This window comes from Pyxicephalus adspersus, chromosome 11 (assembly GCF_032062135.1).
Source record: "Pyxicephalus adspersus chromosome 11, UCB_Pads_2.0, whole genome shotgun sequence".
In the NCBI taxonomy this organism is placed as follows: Eukaryota; Metazoa; Chordata; class Amphibia; order Anura; family Pyxicephalidae; genus Pyxicephalus; species Pyxicephalus adspersus.
The window spans coordinates 50,907,484-50,926,536 of NC_092868.1; the positions used below are offsets into that span (position 1 = coordinate 50,907,484).

Sequence of the window (19,053 nt, forward strand, 5' to 3'; positions counted from 1 at the left end):
TCCACTAACCATATGCCTAATATGTAATCTTCAAGTTTTTGTGTAGAAAATGAGCTAGGACCCATAATGACAATTTATGGCCACTACTTAGAGCCCAAGGGGGACAGCACCAAACCTAGACATACAATTATGTCAACTTTTTCCTTTTATATATTGAATGGTAAAGCAAATCACCTATGGGGGTGTGCAAAGAATTTTTTCGCCTGCGTAGGGCAATGTTATGTTTAAGAGCTTCATTATTAATTGTTTCTGGTACTGAAATAACATCCATTTTACTACAATAGGTTAACATTTCTTTGAAAGGTACCTTTACATATTAGTTATTTAGTAAGAACAAGAAATGGTGTCCTCTGAGATTCTATAGGCCAGAAGTAAACCGAAATAAAAGGCATGGATTACTGCGTCAGAAAAAAATCCCTTTCCATGACGGTGCTGACAAGTTGTAAAATATCTCACAAATGTTCTTTTCTTTTTCTTTTTGCAACTTTCATTTAAAAAATAATAAAAAAGGCCTCAACATGTTTGCAGAACAGAAGATGCCAAAGTGGAGGTTTACAACACAAAACCCTTTAGATGTGATTATGTCTTGTAATTAAGCATTCTCAATACCTCTAATCAGTTTTTACAATCTCTCCCGACCCACCGCTGCGCTCGTTTCCCAACTCCCGGCCGCTTCTGTAGTGTGTTTGTGAGATAAGGCCAGAAGACATACCTAGCGAGGTTTATTTCCTAGCACCAATAAGAGGATGAAACCATAGGGGTATATTTTATCATGCTAAAATTACCTCGAGAGGGAGGCGAGGAAATCAAGAGGCTTTATGGCGATCTAACGCCACGTAATAAAACGCACACTCTAGAAAGGCAGGCTCAGACGGCAGTTTGGATGGGGTAAAATAAATCACAGGACTCCCACCAGAGATGCTGGGGGGGCGGATAAACTTAGGAGAGGGTGACCTTGAAGTGTTTAAGTACCTAAGTATAAACAACATTTGAAATGGCGGTGCACTTTTGATTCTTGTTATATAAAAAGGATAAGGATGGAATCTTACCCAGAATTATTGTGCTCTTCTTTTTGCCATATGGGTTTCCTTTTAATGACATGGATGTAATGTGGGGGTATTTGGAAATATCTGGGCATTTGTATTTTTTAGCAAACTATTTTAATGTATTTGTTTGTTAAAGAAACAACAAATACCCTGCAATAGAATACCTTTCCTACTGTTCTTGTCACCAAATGAAGCTCTGCTCATCTGCAATGTAGGCCTGAGATCTGCTGGGGAACCAACACTTTTGGGAGCATTTCCCCGGGTTCTTCACAACTTTCTGTTGATTATCTTGCTGACCTTCACTTATTCATATGTGTCTCAGTAAGGTCAACATGAGAAACCAATTGGAAGCAATGGGAGAGCCCAGGAAGATCAACACTCCCAGAAGTGTCCCAGCAGATTTGAAAGACCATTGCACTTGCAAAAAGTGGTAAGTATGGATGCCAAAATAAAAATATGCTGGGGTTACTTCAAGAACTAATAAACTTACATTAAAAAGTTATACAAAAACCAGTGGAATATATACAATCAACTGACATTGAAAATACTATTTAAACAAAAATAAAAATCCATTTTCCTCTTAGATGTGAATGAGAAAACTTCCCACGGATTACAGTGGGTAGTTTTCCCATTGGCTGGTGGTCATTGGGGGCTGCCCGCTGTGTATATATAGGGCTTGTAATTGTTTACTTTGCCAACCAGTCCTAAGCTTCTTTTTAGATTCAGCGGGACAAATTTATCAAAGCTCCCTAAGGCTGGAGAGGATAGACTATCATGGTTGAATCTGGTTTGTCCAGCAAACCTGGAAAGGATCTGGTTCAGGATTGAAAACATTAAATGATTTTAAGAAATGTATTCCAGACTTACTGGATCACCCAGGTTCTCTCATGATAGTCTACCTTTTCCAGTCTTGGAGAGCTTTAATAAATCAGGACCAATTTTTTCCTCCAATCAGAACAGACTTTGAATCATTACATTGTGCTTTTGGTACCCCTTTATGCACACAGTTCTTCATCATTTAATACTAAAATGTGCACTCACAAACTGGGAAGCAACATTTCCTAAATAAATGTGTCCTTTTAGCTACCCCATGAAATGGGGTACACAAACTTTGCCTCTCCCCCCGGAGTCACCAATAAATTAGAAGACAAAAAAAGATGAAGAAGATGAGAGCATTGATAGAAGTCCATCTGGTTATATTAAATTTGGGAATGAATATTAAAATTCTACCCTGGTTCTTTTTAGAGGATAATCTCAATTTCGGAGACCTTTTTTTATGTGGGACACAATGGAAAAAGCTATAACAGCAGCATGAATAGTGCCAGAAGAGCACTTCAGTCAGACCTGTTCTCAACCTTGTACAGCAGAATTATGAAAGAGACATTTTACTGCGTTACATGAGATTGTCTATCCGGAAAAATATCAATACTTAGTTACAAATGACACACATGTGGGATGAGCAATTGTCTTCTTTTGTAGCTGAGATCTGTCTTTGTCTCCCGTCCAATCATCTCGAAACAAAGGCCTTGTCAGGTTTTACAGGATACCCCTGCTTAGATGCAATCATTTCTTTCTGTTTTCTTCTCATTCCTGTTGCTTAGTACAAATGTGATTAGTTATCGGTTTAACTCCTTCCTTCTCTGGGTTAAAGGGGAGCTCCAGGCAAACAGCTGGATTTACAGATGAAATGCAGATATGTGAATGGTTTTACTTCTTAATGGATCTGTGATTCTGTTCAGCATATCTTGAAATTCACCAACAATTGCTTAGGATTGGATATTTCAGCTTCCTGCACAGAAGAAGATCACCCTTTGATTAGCCAACATGGAAAAAAGTTACATGGTGTGCATTTGGCAATACCAAAATCTTTGTATTTTAACATACAGTTGGGAAAAGTTTTACTCCCGTCAGCTTTTTAGTGCCTGAAGACTTCAACATAGAAGGGAAAAAAACCCTGCAGAATTATTTCTGAAACATTGTCCCCATTTCAGGATTTCACTTCTTTTACTTTTCGGGTGACAGCTGTACAGTTATTGATTTTCTATTACTTTCTGTGCTATTGACAAATGTAGTAGCACAAATAGACAAAGTAAATAGATAACATGAATCTCCCAGCAAGGACACAAAACGGAAATAAAAACCTGTTAGGGGTCCTAACTTTTAAGTCCAGACAGACTGTGAGATTGCAATGTGGATTTTGCCACCTTAAGCCCAGGAACTTTTTTCTGAGATAAGAGCACCCTCTTCTACTCTTCTTAATATTGGCTGATCACAACCAATCCTTAAGAGATTGCAAAAGTCTTCTCGAATCCTTTTCTCCTACACACTAATGAGTAAACAGAGAGGCTTTGGTGACTTTTTGACTTTGCTGCTTCAGCTTTAGTTAGGGGTGGGCCCATGACTGCCTCGGCTCAAAGGATGTCACAATAATAATTATGATGCTGGCCGTCATTCAATCAAAAAGACTGACGACATCTTGTGGTGGAAAAGGAGTAGTGCAGGAGACAGTTCTGAACTGAACTTTGCACCTCTTTTTTTTAATTGTTTATTATAGGGGGTATTGTTTAAACAATAGTTGAAGAAGCACAGGCTTACAAAAACTTTTAGTTTTTAAACAGATTTAACAGACTTATTTGAAGACTGTCATTTTGCAAGCCCGCCTCTGCTATTTGGAGGGAGCACTAGCTCTCCCATAAGGTCCGCCATTCTCTTATATCTACCTGAAGTTTTTCTTGGATAACTGCTGATTCCAGAGAGAACATTGTCACAATATTGGAAGCAAACTTTACAAGCCGTTCATTTTGGGCCCAATTAAAGAGGGAATATACAGCGGTCAGTATGCAGCTCTGATGCCGCAGCGGTGTACCTTCAACAGCAGACTAGTCTCTTGTTATGACACATCGGCGACAGAGAAGAAGTGCGCTTTCAGATGAAACGCTTCTAATGGTTTCCTGCGAGATGCATGACTGACGATCAATGTGCTTACTGGGTGGTGGAATGGGTCTCAGCAGGTACCAGACAAATGCAATCCTAAATGTCACTTTCCCGGTGATGTAAAATGACACCAGGTAGCCGGCTCGGAATCATCATGCAAATGTGGCACTTGGCAGGAGAGACACCTTTCTAAAGTGTCAGGGCAGCTTCATTGCGGGACCTGTAATTGGCACAGATACAATGCAACATTCCTGGCACATCGCATGTTTAGCCGCTCTCATATTTTATTCTAGCAGATGATCGTGCTGGAAGGGGACTGAAAGGAGAGGCTTTGTCTTCTGATCTCAGAGTGTCATCAGCCATTAGGAATATAAAATGTTCTGTTAGATGTTTATTTTATATTCCTTGATTATTTTTCATTAAAAAAAAAGGATTTTATATATCCATCACATTTTAAAATGAGATAAACTGCTGGGCTGTTTGACTCCATGCACTCCCTGACTGTAAGATCTTAAAACAGTGTTTCTCAATATTTTTTAACATAGGGGGACCCTTTAAAAAAACTTTTAGATCTTATGGAACCCCTTTTATAGTCACTATATCCACAGTTCACAGTATATTAGCATGCTGGTCAGTGGGAAGAATGTCTTACATTGCCATTGGGAAGAATGTCACCCTTACAGATTGCGAAAGAGATCATTGGAGTTATTTAAACTAACCTGGCAGGGACAAATTGTTCATTGCTAAAGGAAGCTCCCACCTCCCCTGATTGAGAAAAACAGGCCTAAATACTGTAAGCAAAAATAAAATTTATTGCAGCTTACAGGCCCTTGGATATGCTGCATTTGTTTTCATTTTTTGTCCCAGAAGACTTTTAGCAAGTATATTGCTAAATTACTCCCATGTGACAGGGCTTAACAATGGCGATGTGTTTTAGGTCCCGCTTGAGTGACAACCATGGCTCATTTTTGGCTATTTAAAGTGCCTGGAATTCACTGTATGAACATTATGATTAAATTTAATGTACCGGCCTCAAAGTCAAACTTTTGGGTCATTCTTGTTACCCTTTGTCATGTGACTGCCATCAAGGTTTTCTGAAGACGGGCACCTGAGGTCCTGAAAAGCAGCATATCTTATTGGGACTTACAGATAACTACAGATATTGGAAGGATATCTTGGTATGCAGACAACAGAAATCAAAATGTATAATAATCTTCCACATGAGCTGATGTTGAGGGTTCATCAAAATGTTGCTAAAGGGCTCTATGATTTAAAATTATACTTAAAATTATACCATTGCTCAGAGCATTCAGATGCTGCAGGACAAATACTGGATATATACATTGGGGTGCTTTTAGAATGAATGGCAATGCATGTATACCCCATGGTACAATTAAAATCAATTAGAAGTCCTATCCTTTCCCCATTCATAGCAGATTTTTACCTGCTTTTGGTTTTGTACTACAGAGAAAAACAATGGGTGAACGTTTCTGAAAAAAGCCTGTCGGCTATAGTCACATGATCGGTCCTAGCATTGCAATACAGTAACAATTGACATCCAGCTTTACTAAAGAATACACATATTAAAGGTGAATGTCCAGGGGATGCCTGAGAGTTTACCTCTAGCTCTCTGCAGGCATCTTGCCCGAAAGTCGATAACATAGGAATAGTGATTAGATTTGATGAAAAGTTCTGAACATTGGGATACTGTTGCCATGTTTTAAAAGAAGCAAAATTTTATTGTTTCAACATTTATAAAATTTCAGTCTTCAGAATAAAAAGGAAAAGTCAGTTAATCCCAGTACATGACACAATTACTTGCTCAGAATTTGTAGAAGTTCTATCATTCCTCTAAATAACAGTGGAGCTTTCCTTTGAATCTTTATTAACAGCGCCCCTGCTGGACACCCAGTCACATTACACTTAGGCCCCTATCACACATTCTGTACGGCGCTGTGGTCAACCGCAAGTCTGAAATGAGCCATACTACCCCATGACTTTGGGAGATGAGCATTTGTCAGGCTTCCAGGTAGTTTTGTTTTAATAGTCAACAGCAGCTCTACAAAACTTTGAAAAAAGCCAAGCAATGTAATTTAAAGCCTCATTTACCTAGTCCAGAGCACACCCGCCATTCTGTCAGTTAGCGATATTTCCGTCCCGTGAACACGCACACATTACAACCCTGTTCCTCGTTATCATTTTCGCTAATGTCACCGGGGAGTTTTCCCGATGAATTATTGCCAGGCTCGCACTTTTTTTTCATAGGAAAAGTTTTTTACGACGTCTGCTTCTGTTTGCGGCTGGTGTCGTTGTATTTCTTTCTGTTTTGGTGTTCCGAAAGCCAATTACTGCGCCTTAACAGAGCACAGTAAATTTTTGCAAATGTGGATTCTTGTCTCTGCGGGCCGCGTGCCGTTGCTCCTCGCGTATTTTTTTTATATCACTTCAAAAATGAACAGCCACTGCTTAGCATATGTTTCCATACTTAGCAATCCATTCAGTATTTCACAGCCAAGGAATGATTGCCATGAAAGGTAAAAATGTCTGTTTTTTTTTCAGTTTCATTCCCTGGAAGTTTCAAAATCTGTTCAGTAGCTGAAAACAATAAATTTGATTTGAAGATGGGTAAAAGTGTATGTGTAGCCCAAACTTATTTGAGTTTTAGGTGGAGTATAAGAGGGTGAAAGTCTTCTGATGGCATATTTTTTTCTTCCTTAAAATTTACTTTTACTTCCTGTCTCAGAGATGCAGCAGGAAGTTTGAGGAAAATATCCAATGAGGAGGGAGTGAAATTCCTGTTGATGTTGTTGTTCACTGAAACAGTGTCCCCACTGCAGGCTTTCTCTGAATTGAATTTCCTCTCACTTTCTGTCTCAGTGACAATGGTAAGCAGGATAAATAGAGGATGAATTCCCCCGATAGAGAAGCAGGCAAATAATACTTAACAAAGGGGCTAACCTTTCACCATGACAGCCAAAAAAAAGTTTTATATTAATCAAGAATAGTATGATTTTTAAAAAATTGGAGTAAAACTATTGCAATGTTAAAGAGACAATATTACCCTCCTGAATGTTTAACCTTTGAAGCAAATTAAAAGCTCAGTTGTACTCTTTGTAAAAGCAATGGTCCTTCTGCAAAGGTCTAGAACACCCCCTGCAAAGTTACAGCTAAAGCCAAAAGGTGTGGCCTAAAAGGTGTTCTGACCCTGTGCAGAGAGATCACTGCTTCCATCCTTTTACCCAAGAAGGCACCAGGAAAGGCAGAACTCCTATAGCAGAACCTTATTTTCTTTATGAAAACTACCCAGACACAGCATGTAATAAAAGAATCTGTGAAAATGCAGAGGAGTGAGATGGATAATGCATTTTATGTACAAAGCTGATGTTTTTACTGCTTTGGATATCGTAAACATATTTGTGACGACCGCAACAAAAATTAGAGTCTGGAGAAGCAGTTACAAAAAGCAATATCCTAGAATTCGGCAAATATCATTTTTCATGTGTTGTTTCCAGGGGCTGGATTTCCTGAGATGGTTTATGACCTGCAAACATTTACTTGTGGATCTTGCAGCTAATGAATTAAATGTGTCAATGATGGGTATAAAAGGAGATCTCGTAAGTAAGAAGGGCTCTTTGGCCGGTGATATATGATGCCAGAGATTTACTGTGTTTGGAAAAAAAAAATGCTGGAACATGGAAAAATGAGAAAATGGCTTGTGGCTGATATTGCACCGGAGAGTATTACTGATCATAGGAATCGAGTAGCTTAAGGGCAGGTGTAGGCGGCCGCTTGAGAGGGCATATGCAACCCGCCATGCATAGGACTGTGTTTGTCAATTTTGCCAAGTGCTTTGCAAAGGATCTCGAGGGGATGCAATGCTATTGAGATGCTTTTCAGCATGCTGGGGTAAACGAAGGCTTGTACACTGGGGGGCCATTAGTGAAGCCTATAAGCCGGAGGCAGTGGTGAGTGGAGCGCCACTTAGCAAGTAGTGCTCAGATCCGCTCTTAAACAACTGCCCTTATGGAAAACCAACTATCAATGTGGGTCAAAATCTCCACTTTAAACATGTTTATGTTAGGGTTTTTGTAAGCTTGTTTTGTTTTTTGTAAAGGTGTTTTTTTAAGTAAGGTTTTCTCTCCCTGTCAAATCAGAATTATCAGGCTCTTTCTTTCATGGGATTAGTGCTGATAAGACATTTAAAAACTTTTATATAACAAAGGTAATGCCAACTAATATCAGCCCTGAGATCAGGTCAGAGACAGGCCCTTCACCACTAAGGTCTTCTAGTGTGTCAGCAGGCTGCCATTCCCACTTTGATGGGATGGGAGAAAATATGAGTGATTAATGCCACACCACTCCTTCCTCGTCTGTAGTCTGTACTATTACAACATTGTAAAAACGGAGATTCAGGTTTTTACAAATGTTCCTTCATGGCTAGTTATGTCTAAGGAGACTTGTCCTTAGACACATAGACAAGTCCAAACTAACCTATGATGAAAAAATGTATGCTAGATTATGTAGAGATTATATGTAAATCCTTGAACTTTCCTTTTCCGATTGGTTTTTCAATATGACGGAAACTAGTAGGGAGGCTGAAAAAGTAAATTTTCCCAGTTTTTAGACAGGAGTCCTTTGAAAGTACTGCATCGGAAGGAACTCAATCAAATCTCCTGGTCTTTAGGGTCAAAAAGGGTTGCAAACTGATTAGGTGCAATGCAGTTTGGAGTTTTAGTCCTAAAACTTGAGAATGTTGTGTGTCATGTGATCACATCAACAACCGCTTGTCGCGGGTTACATGTTCCTTCATCAGGTGCCACCACATTCTAAATTCAAAAGATGGAGTGTTCCATTAAAATGAAACAATGTATCAAACTTTTATTTTCTGGGAAGAATGTGAACTTGAGCACAGTTTAATTCTGTCCTTTACCTGTGTTTGTTTTCAGGCCACAGAATGGTTCCATGATCTTGTACAATCGTAAGAAGGTGAAATATCGGAAAGATGGATACTGCTGGAAAAAGCGAAAAGATGGGAAAACGACGCGGGAAGATCACATGAAACTCAAAGTGCAGGGAGTGGAGGTAGGCTGCAAGTTCCTTAATATTTGGCAGGGGTTTGCTTTTTTTTTTTTTTTATACCAATAGCGGCATACAGTTTGGCCATCAGCGTCTTAGAATCTGAGATTTGTTTTTGTTACAAATAATTGTTTGAAGGTTCCTGGTTGTTGTTTGGGCACTGCCTACGAAAAATAGATTGTTATGTCAAGAGCGAAAGCCGTGTAAATATTTACTGTGTATAAGTTAAATGACTCCTCTGCAGCTAAGGGAAATACAGACTGAATGCAAAGACGTCCAAGGGCAATGTGCAAAGTATAATAATCAATAGCAGCCAATCAGAATTCCTGTTTTCTTTCTGCTCCGGCTCTGTACACTGAAATCTGATTGGTTGCTCAGTACTATCATCATTGTATGGTCTCACTGGTGTGCGTTGGGTAGCGTTGTGGTTCTGTTTAGGTATCATTGTGAATGAACAGGTGTGCAGGGGGTGGCCGTGAATTCTGTCACCATGACAACCTCATCCTCTGTGTTCCGCTTTAGCGCTTATCTGTATCTCCTTTTAATGCAAGTTGAATGTTCTCTGGGTGTTCTCTGGCTTGTAAATCCACAGATTACATTAGAAGATTTTCTTTGTTTTGGTAAAGAGGAACTCCAGTCAGACTTGGATAAAGCAATTTTCAAGCAGCTGTCATGGCCCCCTTTAAATTCATGGGCAACAAGTAATAAAAATCCTGAGATAAAAGAATAAAAAGAAAATATTGATACAATTTGATACAATTTACTTTACCAGGAAAACAATTGTGTTTGAGAAACCTAATAACAACCTGTAACTTCCTAAATTAACATTTGACCTATTTTTAGAGCTAGAATTCGTCATGGTGGTAATTTAAAGTGGGACTTTAACCAAAATAAAGGAAAACATATAAAATGTAGTCGTTTAGGTGCATTAAAACAGTAGTTTTTGTTTTCCCAAGTCTCTACAGTAACATTGTTTCAGTATCTGTATATCCAATAATTTTTTTCCACTTTACTTAAGAGGGTGACAACAGTTTTTGTTCTACAGTGAAATCATTTAGCAGTGTTGTCACCCTGTGGAAAAGGTTGTTTTGTAAGCCCAAGTCAGGCCAGTATTTAGGTCTTTACAGTAGATATAACTATAGAAATTATTTAAACCAATATGGGTAATAACTCTAAATAGTTGTTGGATTCCATTATAACAAGGTGGAGGACTTGTCACCAGGACTCCTTTGGTCTCCCTGCTGCTGATCTTTCGCCATTACTGTCTACCTATGTCTTGCTCTGCACTGTCTCTATATGGAGATAAAATCTTGGTGGAGGCAGGGATTTGCTTCCTTATGTTGAAACCTCCAGCAAGGAGAACTGTGATCAGTACAGAGGTAACGTCACCAAATCTCATGAGACCAGCAGTCAGGCAGGATAGTCTTTGATCTCACATTGTAGATATACAGCTAGGAGAAATCCCAGACAAAAAGTAAATTTTATAGTATTGACAAGTCACATCTAATATTTACAGATTCAAGTTTAGGTTCACTTTTAATAAAGAAGAACTATAGGTATTACAAGTCTATTTTTTTCTGATTACCATGTATGAATTCAGTTAGATTTTTTTTTAGATTGACCCAGAGCTCCTCTTTTTCCAAATTCCCCCCTGATGACTTGACTTCGGCATAATCAGGCCTGGAGTATACTTCATACTGCGCCTGAGGTTAGAAGCAGCATAGAAGCAGGTACGTTGTATGAGAGTGAAAGAAAGAGGTTTGAGGCTCAAAATTAAATTATGTCAGTTATGTATTGACATATTTCAGTAACATACACAATTATTTCATGCAGTCAAAAACTTTAGAAGCAGCATAATTTACTTACCTTTTTTTTCTACTTGCGCTAAAGCCTAAAAATTGTGGGCTGAGCCCTGCTGAGCTGCGGCAGAGCACGATACACAGGTAACTTTGCTTTGATTTATCGCCTGTGCTTCATATAAAAATGATGAGTGGCATGCTGGCTTTGGGATGCACTGAAAAACGAATAATACAGATGCTAGCGTGTATTTAGTGTTCTTTCAAAAAATAAAAAAAAATAAAAGTGCATCCTAAATGTATAAAATTACACTCCATTGTTTTAAATTCAGCTTTTCAAAGTGGGCTTCCTACCGCGGAGATACCTTTCATTAAAGCTTAAGAACGCAGTCCTTCAAGAACACAGCCTGAGGACATGGCCATCTCCTGCTAGTATGTTTTATTAATAGGCACCACCAAGACGAGCTTAGGTATTAAAGAACACCTGTCCTGTTGTAATGCATGAAAAGCAGTGCAGGAAGAGGACATGAGAGGTAGGAGCTGCACTCAGATCTTCAAACAATGTAATGTTTAGTATTTTTAAAGCATACCTAGACAATTCAAAAAGAGGGAAGTGAGATCCAAACCTATGAGCAACTAAAGTTGCATACAAATCTACTTCTTTACAAGTCAAGCTTGGCCTTTGTGCTTACAGCCTTCATTGTGGTCAGTGAGCATCTCCAATTTATTAGAAAAGTAAAAATGGAGATTTGGCAGGTTGAGATTCAATGTCTACAGTGGAAAATTACCTCTTCTAATTATCTTCTGTTATTATAAGTGTTGTGTAAAATGGACAGCTTTTGATAGAAGTTCCAGCTGAGCTCTCAGTTTAAATTAGCGTGTGTGTGTGTTGAGGGTGCATAGAATCAAACAGTGTCAGAAAGTGTTTAGAAAGTAGTCACAGTCTCAGTAGAAAAGCTCATTCCCTGGCAGCAAGCTGGGGAGAAGGGTCTCTGTGTATAGAAGCAGCAGTCGTTCTGCAGAGGTTCAGCACACCCCCTATAATCCAATTGGTAAAGCTCACACCCCCTAATGCTGAAAGGGGTTCTTGTCTTCTAGACAGTAGCAGAAATCACGCTGCAGAGGTCAAACATGCCCCGTGCTAAGTCAGAACATTAGCTCTCCAATTGCCCTGCTGATTGGAACACTTTAGCTCCAGAAGGGGGCATGCCAGACCTCTGTAGATAGACCACTGCTCTCACGCAGGGTGCCTTGGTCCTTCTTTACAGAATTCTAGCAAGGCAATCGGCTTTACTACTGGCAGGTCAACACCTGCTGCTTATAGGGAGCTAAAAATCAATATATATTTCACATTTACCTCACTGAAAAGTAACAGAAAAAAATGTATATTTACTAGTGAAAAAAATAAAATAAGAACATGTAAAATAGCACTATACATTTCTTTAAGGCAATTTTATACATGAGGCCCCAAATGTTGACACTTGTAACTGCTAAGTGAGATTGTAGATTCTCTGTGTATATGTGTGTAAATATTTAATATCGCCAGTGGATAATGTAGCCCAGAGAAGGTCGACGCTGTGGAAAAAAAAAACTTTGAGAAACAGATCAAAAACAGAGAGAGACGCACATCGCTCCTAAAAATAGAAAAATACAGTTTTGATTTACAATGCGGCCCATAGCCGAGTCTGCTTTGTTTTGTGGCTGGAAATGCACATTATCAGAGGGGACTGGGACCGCTTCTTAGTAATTTATAACAACTCGAGTCTCCAAATCCTTATAAAAAATTCAGAGCAGGATGAGGAGATGTAATCTACGTATGATAATTGTAAAAAAAAAATGGGAAAAAAAAGAAGCGAGTGCATTGTTCCGAGTGGACCTTTAAAATGAAACCATTATTATTCATCCCAGGAATGGTGGCGCAAGAATTTTACTCTCCTCTGTGCCCACATTGACCCCCTTGGCCCCTTTCTAATTATATGCAGGCATACAGGAATGGTTCATTGGGATTAATCCTTAATTTGCCTGTGAATTTAAATAAGTGCAAACTGCAGGTTTAATTCTTTTGGAGTGTGCATTTCCATGTAGTTCCCCTTTTCTTGCCCAAAGCTCTATAACTTTCATTGTATTGATTTTTTTTTTCCATGAAAAAACAGTGAGATGGAAAAGTGTTGAAATTGTAAATGATGAATGGGAATCACTGTCAGGACTGCAGAAAGTCTTGTGATTCTTCTCTGCCCTCTGCACCTTAGTTCTGCAGCTGGATGTCTCATGGGCAGTGTATAGAGATCACAATGCATTGGAGTCACACACCCAAAATAACAGGATCACCTCTTCTTGTTTTACTGGCCCTTGGTAAATCTATGTACACACAGCAGATATTAGCACGGCCCCCTAGCCATGGGGGAAAATCTGACATGTGGACAGCAGGTCCCCAGATATCATTTATCAATAATCCATGGTGGATTGATGAATGACTGATTGGGAGCAACCGCTGTTCACTTCTGTGGAGGCGAGCACACAGGGGTGCCACCCACCTTTCCATAGATCAGAACAGTGCTGTGTGTTTATTCATCTCAATCACAATCATATAAGATCATTTGATCAGTGACAATTATCTGACTTCCATGGAATAGACAATTAATGGGACATCCTAAATATGGTGACAATGTATGTAAGAGAGGTATACGGGAGGTGTCCAATAGCTATAAACAGAAAAGGCCCCCTTTGCTTTTTGATGCCTGTAGGCCATTGACAGATAATTAATATCGCCATATGCAGTAGCATTTGCATGATGAAGAATATGCCACTTCCCCAGCAATCAGAAGCCTGAAAAGGTAAACTGGCCATACATTGGCTTTTGTTCATTCAAGTTCAATTTCTTTTTGCATATTATGAAATTCAACTGTCAATCTATTGACCATACACCACACTCCATGAGTATATTTTTCAGTTTTGATTCTGTGTAATTGATCACAATGCAAATCGATCAATATACTTTCACTTGATCGATTTCTCAATCATTCAGAAGCATGCATGCACATTCTCCAAAATGTAACTGCACATAAATCAATCAGGAGCTCTGTGGTATTACAATCAGACATATTTTAACCTAACCAATTTAGATTTTAAGGATTCTGCACTCAATGTCAAATACTATTGATCTGTCAAATTCAGAAAAAAAATGAGGAATGAGGAATCAAGAATCAATTTAACTACAAAATCAGATGGGATGGTCATTGGAAAGGAAAATTGGCCAATAATAGGCCAACAGTTTGTGTTTGTTGGAGCTCCAAAGATTCTTGTTTTGCATCTTTCCACTTATATCAGTGCCGCCATATTGGTGTGGATGGGGATCACATAATCACCAAATATATGCATACATGATACAATGATTAAAATATGGAAAGTAGAGAGGTGAAAGTGAAAACTGAAAACATTCTAGGAAAATGTTGAAAATGAAAATACACCAAAGATTCTCTTAAAAGCAAGTTAGCAATCAAGCATTGCTCAGAATCTGCCACATCTCTTTACCAGAAGGTGCCCTCGCCCAAGTGACCCAGCGATGTTCTGTACGGCATGTATTATGATCAGTTTCTGCTTTTCATAAGTGTGATCATTCCTCCTTCTGACCTCATTCCAACATGGCAGGCTGGTTGTTCCCGTCATCCTCTTGAAACGGCTGCACTATATTACCCTACAATTATTGGTTTTGATGATGCCATTTTCGAAAGTCACATTGGGGCACCAGTCTGGTTGGTTGTCATTTGCAGCAGACTAACAGATTGGAACTTGGTAACAAGGATAGCGAGGGAGGTGTATGGGAAAAGGGGGGGGGGGGGCAGTCTTGGATATATTTTAAACAAGCTCTGATTTGTATTCAGACGGGCTGTGAAAAATGAGAATGATATGGGAGACAATTAAAGACCGTGTAGAGGAATCTGCAAGCTTGCAGGAATTTGCAGACCTGGCAAGTTAGACTGGCATTTATCATGAGGCGAGAGGTCAGGAATGGCGGCCTTCGGGGTTAGAGAGGACTTGTTCAAGTAAAAGAAAAGCAACAACAATGTGTTGTGCTGAATCTATCACATTTAACTCTTGCTAGGTTCAGAGAGGATAAAAAGGAAAAGCAAACACGTCATGAAACCGCTAAAAAAAAAAATCACATGTGCATCTAGGAGGGACTGTGTTCTTGTGTCACATGACTTTGTTCTTTAAATCTGAACTTCAGACAAATATAAAAGCTATAAAATGGGTTGGAACTAAAGTCCCACCTAAACTGACCAGGCAAGTGGTTACTGCAGAAAGGGACAGGCGATGTCTCTCTTGAAATAACTGTTCTTACCTGCCTGATCGCTGCCCGGCTGTCCAATTTCACTGAGCTGCACATGCGCAGCTCAGCGTTTGGTGCCAGGGATAGTAAGCAATCCTGGCTTACCTTACATTTGCCGGGGCTGAATGAACCGGGAGTTAGGTCATCCTTGCTCGGCCAATCAAGATGTGCAAAGATCAGAATAATGAGGAAGGAAGGAAAAAGATGGCGGCACCTGTGACAAACAGGGACAGGTGAGTGTCTACCAGGTTTAGTGCCGGTTTAAAGCCATTGTACCTGGTTTGATATGAGCATTGTGCACTCCACTGCAGAGCTCAGATTGGAGGAAGGAGGAGGATCAACCTCCTTAATATTTTATCCTATTTTTGTAGTTCAACTTTAAACCATTCCATTTGTTTGTTTTACTTTTTATATCTTGTTTTTCCCGCATTCACAAATCCTCTTCTAATGGCTAAACACAAACAGAGAGAAACAAATGAAGATTTCAGGATCTAAGAGGCAAAATGAAAAAATCAACTCAAATTAACTCTTATATTTGCTCAAATGTACATATGTAGCTAGCAGGTCGATGGGGAGGGTTGGATCTATAGTCCTTATGGATCGGTGCCTCTGCACGGTTACGGTTGGTCAGCAGGCTCAATTAATTTGCTAAAACGCTGTTAGTTTCCTGAGGAAAGAGACAAAACACAAACAAGTAGTTATCTCTGGTAATTATTTTTACCGGCGTTGAAAGGATCAAAATGCTGTTTGTGTGTATTGCGTGTTCAACAATCGACTTTTGTCAGTGCGAAATGCAAGCTTGTAAATATGGAGATTTCTGGTGGTGGCTAGAGGGGGCTCTGGAGAGCAATCTTAAAAGTGCATAATTTTGGTTTGTTCATCTTAAAATAGAATAGGTCAGCATCACTAGAAAAAAGGGATCTTAAGGGTCCATGCGGGCATTTCTTCCTGGGTGCCCTGTCCAGCTCCAACCTCCGAACTGATTTAATGTCAATGATGTGGTTTCTTGCAGTAAGGAAGTGCTATCTGCACTGCATTCTCACCACCAATGTGCTCCTATGTGCCCATAAACTATAACTTCCCCATGAATTTTTTGACCTTTTAAACATCCAATCGAAAGTGCTCTCTTTGCTTCTCCAATGACCTACTACTGACTTCCTCACTCATAACCTCATCACACACATTGCTCCAAGACTTTTCTAGAGCTGCCCCAACTCTCTGGAACTGTCTTCCTCATCCTATGCAGCTTGCTCCTACTTTTCTGCTGCTTTAAAAGTTCATTCAAAACCCATTTTTTCAAACTTGCCTACCCGTTTTCTTCTGTGTATTAAAACCCTCACTACTCCCCACCACTACATATCCCCCTCCTATTGTGTGAAACTTCCCCCAGCTCCTACATTATAATCTCTGTGGGGCAGGGTCCTCTCCTCCTCCTGTGTCACTGTCTGTATCTGTCTGTCATTTGCAACCCCTATTTAATGTACAGCGCTACATATTATGTTGGTGCTAAATAAATGCTGTATAATACTAATAATAAATGTGAGGTGCAAGTAAATACCTAAAATAAATCCTGTGTTTTGTGCACCCTACATATAATGTTATCAGGAAGCATGTAAGGATTCACCCCCCCCCCCCCCCTCCATTATGTCCTAGTGCTGGTAGAGTTCTTTGCTGCATTCACAAAGATCTGACATAGATTAGCCTCTACTGAAGCCTCCAACCTTATGACTTGCTTCAGAGTTATAATGTTGCAATCTGATCATTAAGAAAATAGGAGTTTGGAAATGCTTCCTCCTGCCTAATATGTTGTTAGACTTTAGTTTGGTGTTCCCCTTTAAGCAGCCTGTTCCCAATGCGCTGCTCCCAAGGTGCCACACCCATCGCTACTAATATTTGAGGTCACTGGGTGCCTCAAAAACTTTTTAGAGCTAATTATACACGCCTGCGAGAAGGCAAAGGCGAGCCGCGCATCCGCATTCATTATTTTTTAAGCTTTTTGTAACAGGAAAATCCCAAAGTACAGGTGGGGAAGCGAAATCTCAATTCTGCATGCAGAAGTGGTATTTAATTATCAGCACAGGAGTCCCTTAACATTATTACAGATTACCCCGCAAGGATGTATATGGAAATGTAAGAGTATTCAGTTACAGCATAAATCTTACAACACGGATGTAAAAATTCACACAGGGGTTTCTGCGGATCTTTGAAAAGCGCGCCTGTCTATTAATCCGAAACATTTACATCAGTCCTGGGCAGCAGGTGGTAGATGGAGAACTACAAGTCCCTGCTCAGCCTGGGCTTGTGTGTTCTGCTAAATGGCTCCTTGTAAAACTGAACTAAACTGAAATTAAGCTGAATTAAAGAGACATATGAATGCAGCTCTGGAATCATTAATAGATCATCTGCTTGCATTTTATTTTACCTTATCTTTACTTTTAATCCTTTTTATTTGATTATCGAGACCAAGGAGAAAAAAAAAATGAATTCTGGGTATCAAAGGAGCATGTGACTGCATGATGGTCACATGGAGAAGTGAAAGGACTCTACCAGTCATAACTTAAAGCCTAAATATCTTCCAATGGTTAGAGCAAAGGAAATATGAATATGTATGGCTGCTGGGTTATAAAGTAAACCTGTTGCATAAGTGATACTTAGACAGGTTACTTTCAGTCTTGCTTCCACTCTTCTACTGCCACTCTACTGTAGGTGAATAAAGTTTGGAGTCACCTAAACTAATTCTAGTGAGCCCAGAGCTTCATGAATATATTCCCTGCGACAGTTAGGACCACTGTCAGAGTAACCTAAAAAGTAACAACACAGGAAAGGGGGGATCTCAGTCTGGACTTGGTCTTTAATTACTTACTTTGGAACATTTTCACCCATTTTTAGAGCTGCCGCATTTTCTGAAATAGTCTTCTTCGTCCTATTCGCCTTGCTCCTACTTTCGGCTCATTTAAAAGAACACTCAAAACCCATTTTTTTAAACCTGCCCACCTATCTTCTGTCTTTTGAAACCATCAATACTTCCCACCACTACATATCTCCTCTCCTCCTGTGTCACTGTCTGTATTCGTCTGTCATTTGCAACCCCTATTTAATGTACAGCGCTGCGTAATATATTGGCGCTATATAAATCATGTTTATTAATATTATTATCATTAATAATAATAATAATAATAATAATAAATGAAGCAAATAGAGGATAAAAGATGATGACAGTTCTACAATTATACGCTTTGCTTATCTCTCTCTGTACATCAAAGAAGAATCAGCTAATACATTGCCAATTTTAACTCTGGATTCACCCAACATGGCTGCATGAAGCAGGTTTCCATATTGATCTAAATTCTTCTTCTGAGTTACATTTGCAGAGAAAGAAAGAAGAATAATACACACGTGGAAAAAAAAGGTTTAATACATAATGGATTGTCATTTATCACAATGAGCAGAGCCCCGCATTGGACTGCCCGGTAAACGTTGGAAAATTATAGAGAGCGTAGGGCTCATGTATCCTTTTATCCTTTCCAAAAAAAAAAAAAAAAATCTTGACAATCAAACATTCAAATTCAAAAGATGATTTGTATTGTTTATTTGTGATCTAAGCAAGAGAAAGTAATTTCAAGAAATTGTATTGAACTCCTTGCCAAGGGGCTGCTGCCTCTTAAGGTGGGCATACACAAATGGCGATCGATTTTGTGAACGATCAACTAGGTGCGAGAACGAGGGGATCGAAAATGTATTGACCCGCCATGCCAAAAAGACACAGAACACATGAATCATATGACATACATCGATCAAAAACAGATCATGAGGGAGAAACCGCAATAACTCATTGTAAAAGTATTCACTCCTTGGAAGTGATAATACAAGG

At 39.3% G+C, this 19,053-nt stretch overlaps 1 protein-coding gene across 6 annotated transcripts in view; it reads left to right on the forward strand.

Moving 5' to 3' along the window:
- CAMTA1 (calmodulin binding transcription activator 1) overlaps positions 1-19,053 on the forward strand; it is an 884,829-nt gene that overhangs the window by 351,063 nt on the left and 514,713 nt on the right. For all 6 annotated transcript variants that reach the window (XM_072426016.1, XM_072426012.1, XM_072426011.1 and 3 more), the window contains exon 4: positions 8,927-9,062. In XM_072426016.1, coding sequence (XP_072282117.1) covers positions 8,927-9,062 — 136 coding nt within the window. The remainder of the gene's footprint in view (positions 1-8,926; positions 9,063-19,053) is intronic.